Source organism: Anas platyrhynchos, chromosome 1 (assembly GCF_047663525.1).
Source record: "Anas platyrhynchos isolate ZD024472 breed Pekin duck chromosome 1, IASCAAS_PekinDuck_T2T, whole genome shotgun sequence".
Taxonomy (NCBI): domain Eukaryota; kingdom Metazoa; phylum Chordata; class Aves; order Anseriformes; family Anatidae; genus Anas; species Anas platyrhynchos.
Window position 1 is genome coordinate 206,681,675 of NC_092587.1, and position 18,954 is coordinate 206,700,628.

At 43.1% G+C, this 18,954-nt stretch overlaps 1 protein-coding gene across 1 annotated transcript in view; it reads right to left on the reverse strand.

Moving 5' to 3' along the window:
• The window catches only part of LOC140001605 (phosphoenolpyruvate carboxykinase [GTP], mitochondrial-like), a 79,075-nt gene that overhangs the window by 55,875 nt on the left and 4,246 nt on the right, over positions 1-18,954 (reverse strand). Inside the window, exon 3 of the mRNA XM_072033633.1 lies at positions 17,697-17,877. Within this exon, the coding sequence (XP_071889734.1) occupies positions 17,697-17,877 (181 nt within the window). The remainder of the gene's footprint in view (positions 1-17,696; positions 17,878-18,954) is intronic.

The following is an 18,954-nucleotide window of genomic DNA, read 5'->3' on the forward strand; positions in this document are numbered from 1 at the left end:
AAAAAACAACAAAACCCAACGGAGACCCCAAAACACGTCAAAAACACCCCAAAAAAGAACAGGATCACCACCAAAACCGAAAGAAAAAACCCAAAGCCATAGATCCACCCCAAAAGTCCCCCTAAACCTACCTAATGTTTTCTAAAACCCACAATTTACCCTTTTCCACCACGATGGCCATGGAAAAAACAACGAAACCCAACGGAGACCCCAAAACACGTCAAAAACACCCCAAAAAAGAACAGGATCACCACCAAAAACGAAAGAAAAACCCCAAAGCCATAGATCCAATCCAAAAGTCCCCCTAAACCTACCGGATGTTCTCCAAAACCCACACTTTACCCTTTTTCAACATGGTGAACAACAAGAACCCAAGTAAAACCCAATGGAGACCCCAAAACACGTCAAAAACACCCCAAAAAAGAACAGGATCACCACCAAAAATGAAAGAAAACGCCAAATACCATGAATCCACCCCAAAAGTCCCCCTAAACCTACCTGAAGTTCTCCAAAACCCACAATTTACCCTTTTCCACCACGATGACCATGGAAAAAACAACAAAACCCAACGGAGACCCCAAAACACGTCAAAAACACCCCGAAAAAAAACGGGATCAGAGGAAAAAAACCAAAAAACTATGAATTTCCCCCCAAAACCACCCTAAACTCACCTGATCTTCTCCGAAACCCACAATCCACTCCCATTTACCTTAAAGAACAACGATAAGTCAACAAAACCCAACGGAGACCCCAAAACATGTCAAAAACACCCCAAAAGTGAACTGGATCAGAAGAAAAAACGTGATTTAACCCCCAAAAAAACCTTAAACCTACCTGATGTTCTCCTAAATGTACAATCCACTCCCAACCACCATAAAACCCAATGGAAACCCAACAAAACAGAACAGAGACCCCAAAACACGTCAAAAACACCCCAAAAAAGAATGGGATCAGAAGAAAAAAAACAAAAAACTACGAATTTCCCCCCAAAACTACCCTAAACTCGCCTGATCTTCTCCAAAACCCACAATCCACTCCCATTTACCGTAAAGACCAACGAGAACCCAACAAAACCCAACGGAGACCCCAAAACACGTCAAAAACACCCCAAAAAAGAACAGGATCACCACCAAAAACGAAAGAAAACCCCCAAAGCCATAGATCCACCCCAAAAGACCCCCTAAACCTACCTGATGTTCTCCAAAACCCACAATTTACACTTTTCCACCATGATGAACATCAAGAACCCAACTAAAACCCAACAAAGACCCCAAAACACGTCAAAAACACCCCAAACAAGAACAGGATCACCCCAAAAAATGAAGGAAAACCCCAAATACAACGAATCCACCCCAAAAGTCCCCCTAAACCTATTTGAAGTTCTCCAAAACCCACACTTTACCCTTTTCCACCATGATGACCACGGAAAACCCAATGAAACCCAACGGAGACCCCAAAACACGTCAAACACACCCCAAAAAAGAACGGGATCAGAAGAAAAAAAGCAAAAAACTATGAATTTCCCCCCAAAACTACCCTAAACTCACCTGATCTCCTCCAAAACCCACAATCCACTCCCATTTACCTTAAGGACCAATGAGAACCCAACAAAACCCAACAGAGACCCCAAAACACCTGAAAAAAAAAACAAAAAAGGAAGGGACCACCCCAAAAAAAAAAAACCAGAAGAAAAAAACCCAAAATAATGAATCTACCCCAAAAGTCCCCCTTAACCTACCTGATGTTCTCCAAAACCCACAATTTACACTTTTTCACCATGATGAACAACAAGAACCAAACTAAAACCCAACGGAGACCCCAAAACACGTCAAAAACACCCCAAAAAAGAACAGGATCACCACCAAAAATGAAAGAAAACGCCAAATACCATGAATCCACCCCAAAAGTCCCCCTAAACCTACCGGATGTTCTCCAAAACCCACAATTTACCCTTTTCGACCACGATGGCCATGGAAAAAACAACAAAACCCAACGGAGACCCCAAAACACGTCAAAAACACCCCAAAAAAGAACAGGATCACCACCAAAACCGAAAGAAAAACCCCAAAGCCATAGATCCACCCCAAAAGTCCCCCTAAACCTACCTAATGTTTTCTAAAACCCACAATTTACCCTTTTCCACCACGATGGCCATGGAAAAAACAACGAAACCCAACAGAGACCCCAAAACACGTCAAAAACACCCCAAAAAAGAACAGGATCACCACCAAAAACGAAAGAAAAACCCCAAAGCCATAGATCCAATCCAAAAGTCCCCCTAAACCTACCGGATGTTCTCCAAAACCCACACTTTACCCTTTTTCACCATGGTGAACAACAAGAACCCAAGTAAAACCCAATGGAGACCCCAAAACACGTCAAAAACACCCCAAAAAAGAACAGGATCACCACCAAAAATGAAAGAAAACGCCAAAGCCATAGATCCACCCCAAAAGTCCCCCTAAACCTACCTGAAGTTCTCCAAAACCCACAATTTACCCTTTTCCACCACGATGACCATGGAAAAAACAACAAAACCCAACGGAGACCCCAAAACACGTCAAAAACACCCCAAAAAAGAACGGGATCAGAAGAAAAAAAAAACAAAAAACTATGAATTTCCCCCCAAAACCACCCTAAACTCACCTGATCTTCTCCAAAACCCACAATCCACTCCCATTTACCTTAAAGAACAACGATAACTCAACAAAACCCAACGGAGACCCCAAAACATGTCAAAAACACCCCAAAAGTGAACTGGATCAGAAGAAAAAACGTGATTTAACCCCCAAAAAAACCTTAAACCTACCTGATGTTCTCCTAAATGTACAATCCACTCCCAACCACCATAAAACCCAATGGAAACCCAACAAAACAGAACAGAGACCCCAAAACACGTCAAAAACACCCCAAAAAAGAATGGGATCAGAAGAAAAAAAACAAAAAACTATGAATTTCCCCCCAAAACTACCCTAAACTCGCCTGATCTTCTCCAAAACCCACAATCCACTCCCATTTACCGTAAAGACCAACGAGAACCCAACAAAACCCAACGGAGACCCCAAAACACGTCAAAAACACCCCAAAAAAGAACAAGATCACCACAAAAAACGAAAGAAAACCCCCAAAGCCATAGATCCACCCCAAAAGACCCCCTAAACCTACCTGATGTTCTCCAAAACCCACAATTTACACTTTTCCACCATGATGAACATCAAGAACCCAACTAAAACCCAACGGAGACCCCAAAACACGTCAAAAACACCCCAAACAAGAACAGGATCACCCCCAAAAAACAGAAGAAAACCCCAAATACCATGAATCCACCCCAAAAGTCCCCCTAAACCTATTTGAAGTTCTCCAAAACCCACACTTTACCCTTTTCCACCATGATGACCACGGAAAACCCAATGAAACCCAACGGAGACCCCAAAACACGTCAAACACACCCCAAAAAAGAACGGGATCAGAAGAAAAAAAGCAAAAAACTATGAATTTCCCCCCAAAACTACCCTAAACTCACCTGATCTCCTCCAAAACCCACAATCCACTCCCATTTACCTTAAGGACCAATGAGAACCCAACAAAACCCAACAGAGACCCCAAAACACCTGAAAAAAAAAACAAAAAAGGAAGGGACCACCCCCAAAAAAAAAAAAAACAGAAGAAAAAAACCCAAAATAATGAATCTACCCCAAAAGTCCCCCTTAACCTACCTGATGTTCTCCAAAACCCACAATTTACACTTTTCCACCATGATGAACAACAAGAACCAAACTAAAACCCAACGGAGACCCCAAAACACGTCAAAAACACCCCAAAAAAGAACAGGATCACCACCAAAAATGAAAGAAAACGCCAAATACCATGAATCCACCCCAAAAGTCCCCCTAAACCTACCGGATGTTCTCCAAAACCCACAATTTACCCTTTTCGACCACGATGGCCATGGAATAAACAACAAAACCCAACGGAGACCCCAAAACACGTCAAAAACACCCCAAAGAAAACGGGATCAGAGGAAAAAAACCAAAAAACTATGAATTTCCCCCCAAAACCACCCTAAACTCACCTGATCTTCTCCAAAACCCACAATCCACTCCCATTTACCTTAAAGAACAACGATAAGTCAACAAAACCCAACGGAGACCCCAAAACATGTCAAAAACACCCCAAAAGTGAACTGGATCAGAAGAAAAAACGTGATTTAACCCCAAAAAAAACCTTAAACCTACCTGATGTTCTCCTAAATGTACAATCCACTCCCAACCACCATAAAACCCAATGGAAACCCAACAAAACAGAACAGAGACCCCAAAACACGTCAAAAACACCCCAAAAAAGAATGGGATCAGAAGAAAAAAAACAAAAAACTACGAATTTCCCCCCAAAACTACCCTAAACTCGCCTGATCTTCTCCAAAACCCACAATCCACTCCCATTTACCGTAAAGACCAACGAGAACCCAACAAAACCCAACGGAGACCCCAAAACACGTCAAAAACACCCCAAAAAAGAACAGGATCACCACCAAAAACGAAAGAAAACCCCCAAAGCCATAGATCCACCCCAAAAGACCCCCTAAACCTACCTGATGTTCTCCAAAACCCACAATTTACACTTTTCCACCATGATGAACATCAAGAACCCAACTAAAACCCAACAAAGACCCCAAAACACGTCAAAAACACCCCAAACAAGAACAGGATGACCCCAAAAAATGAAGGAAAACCCCAAATACAACGAATCCACCCCAAAAGTCCCCCTAAACCTATTTGAAGTTCTCCAAAACCCACACTTTACCCTTTTCCACCATGATGACCACGGAAAACCCAATGAAACCCAACGGAGACCCCAAAACACGTCAAACACACCCCAAAAAAGAACGGGATCAGAAGAAAAAAAGCAAAAAACTATGAATTTCCCCCCAAAACTACCCTAAACTCACCTGATCTCCTCCAAAACCCACAATCCACTCCCATTTACCTTAAGGACCAATGAGAACCCAACAAAACCCAACAGAGACCCCAAAACACCTGAAAAAAAAAACAAAAAAGGAAGGGACCACCCCCAAAAAAAAAAAACAGAAGAAAAAAACCCAAAATAATGAATCTACCCCAAAAGTCCCCCTTAACCTACCTGATGTTCTCCAAAACCCACAATTTACACTTTTCCACCATGATGAACAACAAGAACCAAACTAAAACCCAACGGAGACCCCAAAACACGTCAAAAACACCCCAAAAAAGAACAGGATCACCACCAAAAATGAAAGAAAACGCCAAATACCATGAATCCACCCCAAAAGTCCCCCTAAACCTACCGGATGTTCTCCAAAACCCACAATTTACCCTTTTCGACCACGATGGCCATGGAAAAAACAACAAAACCCAACGGAGACCCCAAAACACGTCAAAAACACCCCAAAAAAGAACAGGATCACCACCAAAACCGAAAGAAAAACCCCAAAGCCATAGATCCACCCCAAAAGTCCCCCTAAACCTACCTAATGTTTTCTAAAACCCACAATTTACCCTTTTCCACCACGATGGCCATGGAAAAAACAACGAAACCCAACAGAGACCCCAAAACACGTCAAAAACACCCCAAAAAAGAACAGGATCACCACCAAAAACGAAAGAAAAACCCCAAAGCCATAGATCCAATCCAAAAGTCCCCCTAAACCTACCGGATGTTCTCCAAAACCCACACTTTACCCTTTTTCACCATGGTGAACAACAAGAACCCAAGTAAAACCCAATGGAGACCCCAAAACACGTCAAAAACACCCCAAAAAAGAACAGGATCACCACCAAAAATGAAAAAAAAACGCCAAAGCCATAGATCCACCCCAAAAGTCCCCCTAAACCTACCTGAAGTTCTCCAAAACCCACAATTTACCCTTTTCCACCACGATGACCATGGAAAAAACAACAAAACCCAACGGAGACCCCAAAACACGTCAAAAACACCCCAAAAAAGAACGGGATCAGAAGAAAAAAAAAACAAAAAACTATGAATTTCCCCCCAAAACCACCCTAAACTCACCTGATCTTCTCCGAAACCCACAATACACTCCCATTTACCTTAAAGAACAACGATAACTCAACAAAACCCAACGGAGACCCCAAAACATGTCAAAAACACCCCAAAAGTGAACTGGATCAGAAGAAAAAACGTGATTTAACCCCCAAAAAAACCTTAAACCTACCTGATGTTCTCCTAAATGTACAATCCACTCCCAACCACCATAAAACCCAATGGAAACCCAACAAAACAGAACAGAGACCCCAAAACACGTCAAAAACACCCCAAAAAAGAATGGGATCAGAAGAAAAAAAACAAAAAACTATGAATTTCCCCCCAAAACTACCCTAAACTCGCCTGATCTTCTCCAAAACCCACAATCCACTCCCATTTACCGTAAAGACCAACGAGAACCCAACAAAACCCAACGGAGACCCCAAAACACGTCAAAAACACCCCAAAAAAGAACAGGATCACCACCAAAAACGAAAGAAAACCCCCAAAGCCATAGATCCACCCCAAAAGACCCCCTAAACCTACCTGATGTTCTCCAAAACCCACAATTTACACTTTTCCACCATGATGAACATCAAGAACCCAACTAAAACCCAACGGAGACCCCAAAACACGTCAAAAACACCCCAAACAAGAACAGGATCACCCCCAAAAAACAGAAGAAAACCCCAAATACCATGAATCCACCCCAAAAGTCCCCCTAAACCTATTTGAAGTTCTCCAAAACCCACACTTTACCCTTTTCCACCATGATGACCACGGAAAACCCAATGAAACCCAACGGAGACCCCAAAACACGTCAAACACACCCCAAAAAAGAACGGGATCAGAAGAAAAAAAGCAAAAAACTATGAATTTCCCCCCAAAACTACCCTAAACTCACCTGATCTCCTCCAAAACCCACAATCCACTCCCATTTACCTTAAGGACCAATGAGAACCCAACAAAACCCAACAGAGACCCCAAAACACCTGAAAAAAAAAACAAAAAAGGAAGGGACCACCCCAAAAAAAAAAAACAGAAGAAAAAAACCCAAAATAATGAATCTACCCCAAAAGTCCCCCTTAACCTACCTGATGTTCTCCAAAACCCACAATTTACACTTTTTCACCATGATGAACAACAAGAACCAAACTAAAACCCAACGGAGACCCCAAAACACGTCAAAAACACCCCAAAAAAGAACAGGATCACCACCAAAAATGAAAGAAAACGCCAAATACCATGAATCCAATCCAAAAGTCCCCCTAAACCTACCGGATGTTCTCCAAAACCCACACTTTACCCTTTTTCAACATGGTGTACAACAAGAACCCAACTAAAACCCAATGGAGACCCCAAAACACGTCAAAAACACCCCAAAAAAGAACAGGATCACCACCAAAAATGAAAAAAAACGCCAAAGCCATAGATCCACCCCAAAAGTCCCCCTAAACCTACCTGAAGTTCTCCAAAACCCACAATTTACCCTTTTCCACCACGATGACCATGGAAAAAACAACAAAACCCAACGGAGACCCCAAAACACGTCAAAAACACCCCAAAAAAGAACGGGATCAGAAGAAAAAAAAAACAAAAAACTATGAATTTCCCCCCAAAACCACCCTAAACTCACCTGATCTTCTCCGAAACCCACAATACACTCCCATTTACCTTAAAGAACAACGATAACTCAACAAAACCCAACGGAGACCCCAAAACATGTCAAAAACACCCCAAAAGTGAACTGGATCAGAAGAAAAAACGTGATTTAACCCCCAAAAAAACCTTAAACCTACCTGATGTTCTCCTAAATGTACAATCCACTCCCAACCACCATAAAACCCAATGGAAACCCAACAAAACAGAACAGAGACCCCAAAACACGTCAAAAACACCCCAAAAAAGAATGGGATCAGAAGAAAAAAAACAAAAAACTATGAATTTCCCCCCAAAACTACCCTAAACTCGCCTGATCTTCTCCAAAACCCACAATCCACTCCCATTTACCGTAAAGACCAACGAGAACCCAACAAAACCCAACGGAGACCCCAAAACACGTCAAAAACACCCCAAAAAAGAACAGGATCACCACCAAAAACGAAAGAAAACCCCCAAAGCCATAGATCCACCCCAAAAGACCCCCTAAACCTACCTGATGTTCTCCAAAACCCACAATTTACACTTTTCCACCATGATGAACATCAAGAACCCAACTAAAACCCAAGGGAGACCCCAAAACACGTCAAAAACACCCCAAACAAGAACAGGATCACCCCCAAAAAACAGAAGAAAACCCCAAATACCATGAATCCACCCCAAAAGTCCCCCTAAACCTATTTGAAGTTCTCCAAAACCCACACTTTACCCTTTTCCACCATGATGACCACGGAAAACCCAATGAAACCCAACGGAGACCCCAAAACACGTCAAACACACCCCAAAAAAGAACGGGATCAGAAGAAAAAAAGCAAAAAACTATGAATTTCCCCCCAAAACTACCCTAAACTCACCTGATCTCCTCCAAAACCCACAATCCACTCCCATTTACCTTAAGGACCAATGAGAACCCAACAAAACCCAACAGAGACCCCAAAACACCTGAAAAAAAAAACAAAAAAGGAAGGGACCACCCCAAAAAAAAAAAACAGAAGAAAAAAACCCAAAATAATGAATCTACCCCAAAAGTCCCCCTTAACCTACCTGATGTTCTCCAAAACCCACAATTTACACTTTTTCACCATGATGAACAACAAGAACCAAACTAAAACCCAACGGAGACCCCAAAACACGTCAAAAACACCCCAAAAAAGAACAGGATCACCACCAAAAATGAAAGAAAACGCCAAATACCATGAATCCAATCCAAAAGTCCCCCTAAACCTACCGGATGTTCTCCAAAACCCACACTTTACCCTTTTTCAACATGGTGTACAACAAGAACCCAACTAAAACCCAATGGAGACCCCAAAACACGTCAAAAACACCCCAAAAAAGAACAGGATCACCACCAAAAATGAAAAAAAACGCCAAAGCCATAGATCCACCCCAAAAGTCCCCCTAAACCTACCTGAAGTTCTCCAAAACCCACAATTTACCCTTTTCCACCACGATGACCATGGAAAAAACAACAAAACCCAACGGAGACCCCAAAACACGTCAAAAACACCCCAAAAAAGAACGGGATCAGAAGAAAAAAAAAACAAAAAACTATGAATTTCCCCCCAAAACCACCCTAAACTCACCTGATCTTCTCCGAAACCCACAATACACTCCCATTTACCTTAAAGAACAACGATAACTCAACAAAACCCAACGGAGACCCCAAAACATGTCAAAAACACCCCAAAAGTGAACTGGATCAGAAGAAAAAACGTGATTTAACCCCCAAAAAAACCTTAAACCTACCTGATGTTCTCCTAAATGTACAATCCACTCCCAACCACCATAAAACCCAATGGAAACCCAACAAAACAGAACAGAGACCCCAAAACACGTCAAAAACACCCCAAAAAAGAATGGGATCAGAAGAAAAAAAACAAAAAACTATGAATTTCCCCCCAAAACTACCCTAAACTCGCCTGATCTTCTCCAAAACCCACAATCCACTCCCATTTACCGTAAAGACCAACGAGAACCCAACAAAACCCAACGGAGACCCCAAAACACGTCAAAAACACCCCAAAAAAGAACAGGATCACCACCAAAAACGAAAGAAAACCCCCAAAGCCATAGATCCACCCCAAAAGACCCCCTAAACCTACCTGATGTTCTCCAAAACCCACAATTTACACTTTTCCACCATGATGAACATCAAGAACCCAACTAAAACCCAAGGGAGACCCCAAAACACGTCAAAAACACCCCAAACAAGAACAGGATCACCCCCAAAAAACAGAAGAAAACCCCAAATACCATGAATCCACCCCAAAAGTCCCCCTAAACCTATTTGAAGTTCTCCAAAACCCACACTTTACCCTTTTCCACCATGATGACCACGGAAAACCCAATGAAACCCAACGGAGACCCCAAAACACGTCAAACACACCCCAAAAAAGAACGGGATCAGAAGAAAAAAAGCAAAAAACTATGAATTTCCCCCCAAAACTACCCTAAACTCACCTGATCTCCTCCAAAACCCACAATCCACTCCCATTTACCTTAAGGACCAATGAGAACCCAACAAAACCCAACAGAGACCCCAAAACACCTGAAAAAAAAAACAAAAAAGGAAGGGACCACCCCAAAAAAAAAAAACAGAAGAAAAAAACCCAAAATAATGAATCTACCCCAAAAGTCCCCCTTAACCTACCTGATGTTCTCCAAAACCCACAATTTACACTTTTTCACCATGATGAACAACAAGAACCAAACTAAAACCCAACGGAGACCCCAAAACACGTCAAAAACACCCCAAAAAAGAACAGGATCACCACCAAAAATGAAAGAAAACGCCAAATACCATGAATCCACCCCAAAAGTCCCCCTAAACCTACCGGATGTTCTCCAAAACCCACAATTTACCCTTTTCGACCACGATGGCCATGGAAAAAACAACAAAACCCAACGGAGACCCCAAAACACGTCAAAAACACCCCAAAAAAGAACAGGATCACCACCAAAACCGAAAGAAAAACCCCAAAGCCATAGATCCACCCCAAAAGTCCCCCTAAACCTACCTAATGTTTTCTAAAACCCACAATTTACCCTTTTCCACCACGATGGCCATGGAAAAAACAACGAAACCCAACGGAGACCCCAAAACACGTCAAAAACACCCCAAAAAAGAACAGGATCACCACCAAAAACGAAAGAAAAACCCCAAAGCCATAGATCCAATCCAAAAGTCCCCCTAAACCTACCGGATGTTCTCCAAAACCCACACTTTACCCTTTTTCACCATGGTGAACAACAAGAACCCAACTAAAACCCAATGGAGACCCCAAAACACGTCAAAAACACCCCAAAAAAGAACAGGATCACCACCAAAAATGAAAGAAAACGCCAAAGCCATAGATCCACCCCAAAAGTCCCCCTAAACCCACCTGAAGTTCTCCAAAACCCACACTTTACCCTTTTCCACCATGAAGACCACGGAAAACCCAACGAAACCCAACGGAGACCCCAAAACACGTCAAACAAACACCAAAAAAGAACGGGACCCCCCCAAAAACAGAATAAAAATCTAAGACACAAAAGAAATCCCCCAAAACCATAGATTCACCCCCCAAAAAAACTTAAACTCACCTGATGTTCTCCAAAACCCACAACTTACCCTTTTCCTACATGATGACCACAAAAAAACCAACGAAAACGAACGGAGACCCCAAAACACCTCAAAAATCCCCAAAAAAGAACGGGACCACCCCAAAAAAAAAACAGAAGAAAACCCCCAAAACCATGAATCTACCCCAAAAGTCCCCATTAACCTATCTGATGTTCTCCAAAACCCGCAATTTACACTTTTTCACAATGGAACACAACAAGAACCCAACTAAAACCCAACGGAGACCCCAAAACACGTCAAAAACACCCCAAAAAAGAACAGGATCACCACCAAAAATGAAAGAAAACGCCAAATACCATGAATCCACCCCAAAAGTCCCCCTAAACCTACCGGATGTTCTCCAAAACCCACAATTTACCCTTTTCCACCACGATGGCCATGGAAAAAACAACAAAACCCAACGGAGACCCCAAAACACGTCAAAACCACACCAAATAAGAACGGAATCAGAGGAAAAAAACCAAAAAAACTATGAATTTCCCCCCAAAACCACCCTAAACTCACCTGATCTTCTCCGAAACCCACAATCCACTCCCATTTACCTTAAAAAACAACGATAACTCAACAAAACCCAATGGAGACCCCAAAACATGTCAAAAACACCCCAAAAGTGAACTGGATCAGAAGAAAAAACGTGATTTAACGACCAAAAAAACCTTAAACCTACCTGATGTTCTCCTAAATGTACAATCCACTCCCAACCACCATAAAACCCAATGGAAACCCAAAAAAACCCAACGGAGACCCCAAAACACGTCAAAAACACCCCAAAATAGAACAGGATCACCACCAAAAACGAAAGAAAACCCCCAAAGCCATAGATCCACCCCAAAAGACCCCCTAAACCTACCTGATGTTCTCCAAAACCCACAATTTACACTTTTCCACCATGATGAACATCAAGAACCCAACTAAAACCCAACAAAGACCCCAAAACACGTCAAAAACACCCCAAACAAGAACAGGATCACCCCCAAAAAACAGAAGAAAACCCCAAATACAACGAATCCACCCCAAAAGTCCCCCTAAACCTATTTGAAGTTCTCCAAAACCCACACTTTACCCTTTTCCACCATGATGACCATGGAAAAACCAATGAAACCCAACGGAGACCCCAAAACACGTCAAAAACACCCCAAAAAAGAACGGGATCAGAAGAAAAAAAAACGAAAAACTATGAATTTCCCCCCAAAACCACCCTAAACTCACCTGATCTTCTCCAAAACCCACAATCCACTCCCATTTACCTTAAAGACCAACTAAAACCCAAGAAACCCAATGGAGACCCCAAAACACGTCAAACACACCCCAAAAAAACAGGATCACCCCAATAAAACAGAAGAAAACGCCAAATACCATGAATCCACCCCAAAAGTCCCCCTAAACCTATCTGGTGTTCTCCAAAACCCACAATTTACGCTTTTCCACCACGATGACTATGGAAAACCCAACGAAACCCAACGGAGACCCCAAAACACGTCAAACACACACCGAAAAAGAACGGGACCACCCCAAAAACAGAAGAAAACCCTAAGACACAGAAGAAATCCCCAAAAAACACAGATTCACACCCCAAAAATCCTTAAACTCCCCTGATGTTCTCCAAAACCCACAATTTACACTTTTCCACCACGATGACCATGGAAAACCCAACGAAACCCAACGGAGACCCCAAAACACTTCAAAAACACCCCAGAAAAGAACGGGATCAGAAGAAGAAAAACAAAAAACTATGAATTCCCCCCCCAAACCACCCTAAACTCACCTGATCTTCTCCAAAACCCACAATCCACTCCCATTTACCTTAAAGACCAACGAGAAACCAACAAAACCCAACAGAGACCCCAAAACACCTCAAAAAAAAAAAAAACAAAAAAGAACAAGATCACCACCAAAACCGAAAGAAAAACCCCAAAGCCATAGATCCAACCCAAAATTCCCCCTAAACGTACCTGAAGTTCTCCAAAACCCACAATTTACCCTTTTCCACCATGATGACCACAGAAAACCCAACGAAACCCAACGGAGACCCAAAAACACGTCAAACACACCCCAAAAAAGAACGGGACCACCCCAAAAACAGAAGAAAACCCTAAAACACAGAAGAAATCCCCCAAAACCATAGATTCACCCCCCAAAAAACCTTAAACTCCCCTGATGTTCTCCAAAACCCACAATTTACCCTTTTCCACCACGATGACCATGGAAAACCCAATGAAACCCAACAGAGACCCCAAAACACGTCAAAAACACCCCAAACAAGAATGGGATCACCCCCAAAACTGGAAGAAAATCCCCAAAAACCACGGATCCAATCCCAAAACCACCCTAATGTGGGCAGTTAGGGTCTGGCGGCCTGAAGATGTCACGCTGTACGGAAAGGTGGAAAAAAAACCAAAACTATGAATTTCCCCCCAAAACCACCCTAAACTCACCTGATCTTCTCCAAAACCCACAATCCACTCCCATTTACCTTAAAGACGAATGAAAACACAACAAAACCCAACAGAGACCCCAAAACACTTCAAAAACACCCCAAAAAAGAACAGGATCACCACCAAAAACGAACGAAAACCCCAAATACCATGAATCCACCCCAAAAGTCCCCCTAAACCTACCTGAATTTCTCCAAAACCCGCAATTTACCCTTTTCCACCATGATGACCACGGAAAACCTAATGAAACCCAACGGAGACCCCAAAACACGTCAAAAACACCCCAAAAAAGAACGGGATCAGAAGAAAAAAAAACAAAAACCTATGAATTTCCCCCCCAAACCACCCTAAACTCACCTGATCTTCTCCAAAACCCACAATCCACTCCCATTTAACTTAAAGACCAACGAGAACCCAACAAAACCCAATGGAGACCCCAAAACACCTCAAAAACACCCCAAAAAAGAACAGGATCACCACCAAAAACGAAAGAAAAACCCCAAAGCTATAGATCCACCCCAAAACTACCCTAAACCTACCTGATGTTCTCCAAAACCCACAATTTACCCTTTTTCACCATGATGAACAACAAGAACCCAACTAAAACCCAACGGAGACCCCAAAACACGTCAAAAACACCCCAAACAAGAACAGGATCACCCCCAAAAAACAGAAGAAAACCCCAAATACCATGAATCCACCCCAAAAGTCCCCCTAAACCTACCTGAAGTTCTCCAAAACCCACAATTTACCCTTTTCTACCACGATGACCACAGAAAACCCAACGAAACCCAACGGAGACCCCAAAACACGTCAAACACACCCCAAAAAAGAACGGGACCACCCCAAAAACAGAAGAAAACCCTAAAACACAGAAGAAATCCCCCAAAACCATAGATTCACCTTCCAAAAAAACTTAAACTCCCCTGATGTTCTCCAAAACCCACAATTTACCCTTTTCCACCACGATGACCATGGAAAAAACAACAAAACCCAACGGAGACCCCAAAACACGTCAAAAACACCCCGAAAAAAAACGGGATCACCCCCAAAACTGGAAGAAAATCCACAAAAAGCATGGATCCAATCCCAAAACCACCCTAATGTGGGTAGTTAGAGTCTGGCGGCCGGAAGATGTCGCGCTGTACGGAAATGTGGAGCCCCTCCCTTGATGGACAGTAGCGCGTGGTCTGTGCTGTAAGCAAGCGGAAGTGACGCTACGGGCCTCGTGTATATAACCCCATGTGACTCGACAATAAACGCCATTTGCCATCCACCACATTGGTGTCTGTGAGCCGATGGACCGAGCGGCCTGGGGTTGACTGCCGTGCCGTTCCTGAACCAGGTCACCACTGCCCCCTGAAGGCAACACCCTAAACCTACCTGATGTTCTGCAAATCCCAAAGTCCACTCCCAACCACCAAGAAACCCATTAGGAACTCAACGAAACGCAACGGAAATCCCAAAACACGTCAAAAACACCCCAAAAGTGAACCGGATCAGAAGAAAAAACGTGATTTAACCCCCAAAAAAACCTTAAACCTACCTGATGTTCTCCTAAATGTACAATCCACTCCCAACCACCAGAAAACCCAATAGAAACCCAACAAAACACAACGGAGACCCCAAAACACGTCAAAAACACCCCAAAAAAGAACTAGACATGAAGAAAAAAAAAAAACAAAAACCATGATTTTCCCCCCAAAACTACCCTTAACTCACCTGATCTTCTCCAAATCCCACAATCACTCCCATTCACCATAATGACCAACAAGAACCCAACAAAAAACAATGAAGACCCCAAAACACCTCAAAACCACCCCAAAATCAACCCAGATCCTAAAAAAAAAAAAAAAAAAGCCATGATTTCACCCCAAAAAACCCTTAAACCTACCTGATGTTCTCCAAAACCCACAATCCACTCCTATTTAACATAATGAGCAACAAGAACCTGATTAAGGAGGCATTGGGGAGGCATTGGGGAGGCAAGGACAATCCCCAGACATGGACTGTATATCTCGAAACAAGACACTGGAACTCATGATAAGGAAACGGCAGACGGACAGAGAAACAAATGTAAGGACTATAAATCTCAAAACTGGACATTGGAATTCATTATAAAGATACAACAAACGGAAGAATTAGCAACAACCAGCTCTTGCAATTAAGAAACATGCCAACTCAGCAGATTCCTGACCAAAGGTGAAACGTACACTGTGAGGAAGACTCGGGGTCTTCCTCCCAAAGACCCCTGCCCATGTCCCAAAGACCCCTGCCCACAATTCTTGGGAGGCTCTACGCAGGCGCAAGGTGCCAAAAGGCTAATTAGCATGAGAAGCGAGGGAAGGTGGGGATAGGTAATGAATATGCATAGGCGCTTGTAGAATATTGATAGATTGATTGTATAAATTCAAGACTGCTTTCCGCTTTGGGTATGCACGATAGGTGGAGAGATCCCCCGTGCATCCAGCGCTGCAATAAAGAATATACCACTTAAAGGAATTTCAGCTTCGATCTTTGAATCAACCCCAACAAAACCTAACGGAGACCCCAAAACACGTCAAAAACACCCCAAAAAAGAATGGGACCACCCCAAAACCAGAAGAAAACCCTAAAACACAGAAGAAATCCCCCAAAACCATAGATTCACCCCCAAAAAAACCTTAAACTTACCCGATGTTCTCCAAAACCCACAATTTACCATTTTCCACCATGACGACCAACGAGAACCCAACAAAACCCAACGGAGACCCCAAAACATGTCAAAAACTTTCCAAAAAAGAACGGGATCAGAAGAAAAAAAAACAAAAAACTATGAATTTCCCCCCAAAACCACCCTAAACTCACCTGATCTTCTCCAAAACCCACAATCCACTCCCATTTACCTTAAAGAACAACGAGAAACCAACAAAACCCAACGGAGACCCCAAAACACGTCAAAAACACCCCAAACAAGAACAGGATCACCCCCAAAACTGGAAGAAAATCTCCAAAAAGCATGGATCCAATCCCAAAACCACCCTAAACCTACCTGATGTTCTCCAAAACCCGCAATTTACCCTTTTACACCACGATGACCATGGAAAACCCAACGAAACCCAATGGAGACCCCAAAACACATCAAAAACACCCCAGACAAGAACGGGATCATCCCCAAAACTGGAAGAAAATCCCCAAAAACCACGGATCCAATCTCAAAACCACCCTAAACCTACCTGATGTTCTCCAAAACCCGCAATTTTCCCTTTTCCACCATGATGACCAAGAAGAACCCAATGAAACCCAACGGAGACCCCAAAATACATCAAAAACACCCCAAACAAGAACAGGATCACCCCAAAAACAGAAGAAAACGCTAAAGAACAGAGGAAAACCCCAAAAAGCACAGATCCACCCCAAAAGTCCCCCTAAACCTACCTGATGTTCTCCAAAACCCGCAATTTACCCTTTTCCACCACGATGACCACGGAAAACCCAACAAAACCCAACGGAGACCCCAAAACACGTCTAAAACACCCCCAAAAAGAACGGGGTCAGAATTAAAAAAAAAAAAAAAAAAAAAAAAAAAACACGTATCCACCCAAAAAACCCCCTTAAGACTACCTGATGTTCTCCAAAACCAACAGCCTGCACCCAACCACCATAAAACCCATTGGGAACCCAACGCAACCAAACAAAGACCCCAAAACACCTCAAAACCACCCTAAAATCAACCCAGATCCTCAAAAAAAACAAAATCCCGTGATTTCACCCCAAACTCGCCCCCCACCAGCATGTGCTCGGCCAGCCACCCTTCGTCGTGGGCCATGTGGGAGGTGATGCGCAGATAAAGAACGGGATCAGAAGAAAAAAAAACAAAAAAGCATGAATCCACCCCAAAACCGCCCCAAAATCAACCCAGATCCTCAAAAAAAACCAAAAAAGGGGTATTTCACCCCAAAACAGCCCCCCACCAGCATGTGCTCGGCCAGCCAGCCCTCGTCGCGGGCCATGCGGGAGGCAATGTGCAGGGCGAAGCACTTCTTGCCCAGCAGCAAGTTGCCCCTGTAGCCGCTGCTGAAGGACGCAATGCGGCGCTCGGCGGGGACGTGGGCCACCAGGGTGCGTTCGGGGTCGCAGGGCCACCCGTTGACAAGGGGTTCTGTGAAAAAATAAAACAATTTTTGGGGTGAATTCAGGCATTTTTGTTTTTATTTGCATTTTTTTTCCCCGTTTTTTTGATATTTTTTTGTGTTTTTAGGGATTTTTTAGGGGTTTTTGGGCCACCAAGGTCGTTGTGGGGCCATCCGTTGACCAGAGGTTCTGTAAAAAAAAGAAGAGGGTCAAGTTTTGGGGCAAATTGAGGGTTTTTTGGGGCTTTTCGTTCTTTTCTTTGGCTTTTTTTGCTTTTTTTTTTTTGCGAGTATTTTGCACGTTTTGGAGTGTTGTGGGGAGGATTTGGGGTGGATTTAGGGGGTATTTGGGCCACCAGGGTGCGCTCAGGGTTGCAGGGCCACCCGTTGACAAGGGGCTCTGTGAAAAATTAGAACAATTTTTGGGATGAATTCAGGTGGTTTCATGTATTTTGCGTTTCTTTTTAGCTTTATTTTGGTGTTTTTTTTGTGGGTTTTGGGGCGGTTTTGCGGTGGTTTTGCCTGTTTTGGGGTGGTTTTGGGGGCATTTTTGCAGGTTTATGAGTGTTTTTTGGCATTTCTGCCTGTTTTGGGGTGTTTTGGGGGCATTTTTGCCTGTTTTGGGGTGGTTTTTGGACATTTTTGCCTGTTTTGGGGTGGTCTTCAGGTGTTTTTGGCTCTTTTTGAGTGTTTTTGTCTGTTTTGGGGCTTTTTTTTTGGCATTTTTGCATGTTTATGGGCGTTTTCTGGGTGTTTTTGCATGGTTTTGGGTGTTTTTTGAGTGGTTTTCTGCGTTTATGGGAGTTTTGGGGGCACTTTGGGGGCGTTTTTGCATTTTTTGGGCACATCTTGGGCGGTTTTATGCATTTATTGGGCGTTTTTAGGCGTTTTTGCGTGTTTCTTGTGCATTTTTGTGCAGTTTTGGGTGTTTCTTGGGCGTTTTTGCGCGTTTTTCGGCATTTCTTGGGCGTTTTTGCACATTTCTTAGGCGTTTATTGGGTGTTTCTTGGGCGTTTTGGGGCGTTTTTGCAAGTTTTTGGCCATTTCTTGGGTGTTTCTTGGGCGTTTTTTCGCGTTTCTTGGGTGTTCTTGCGTGTTT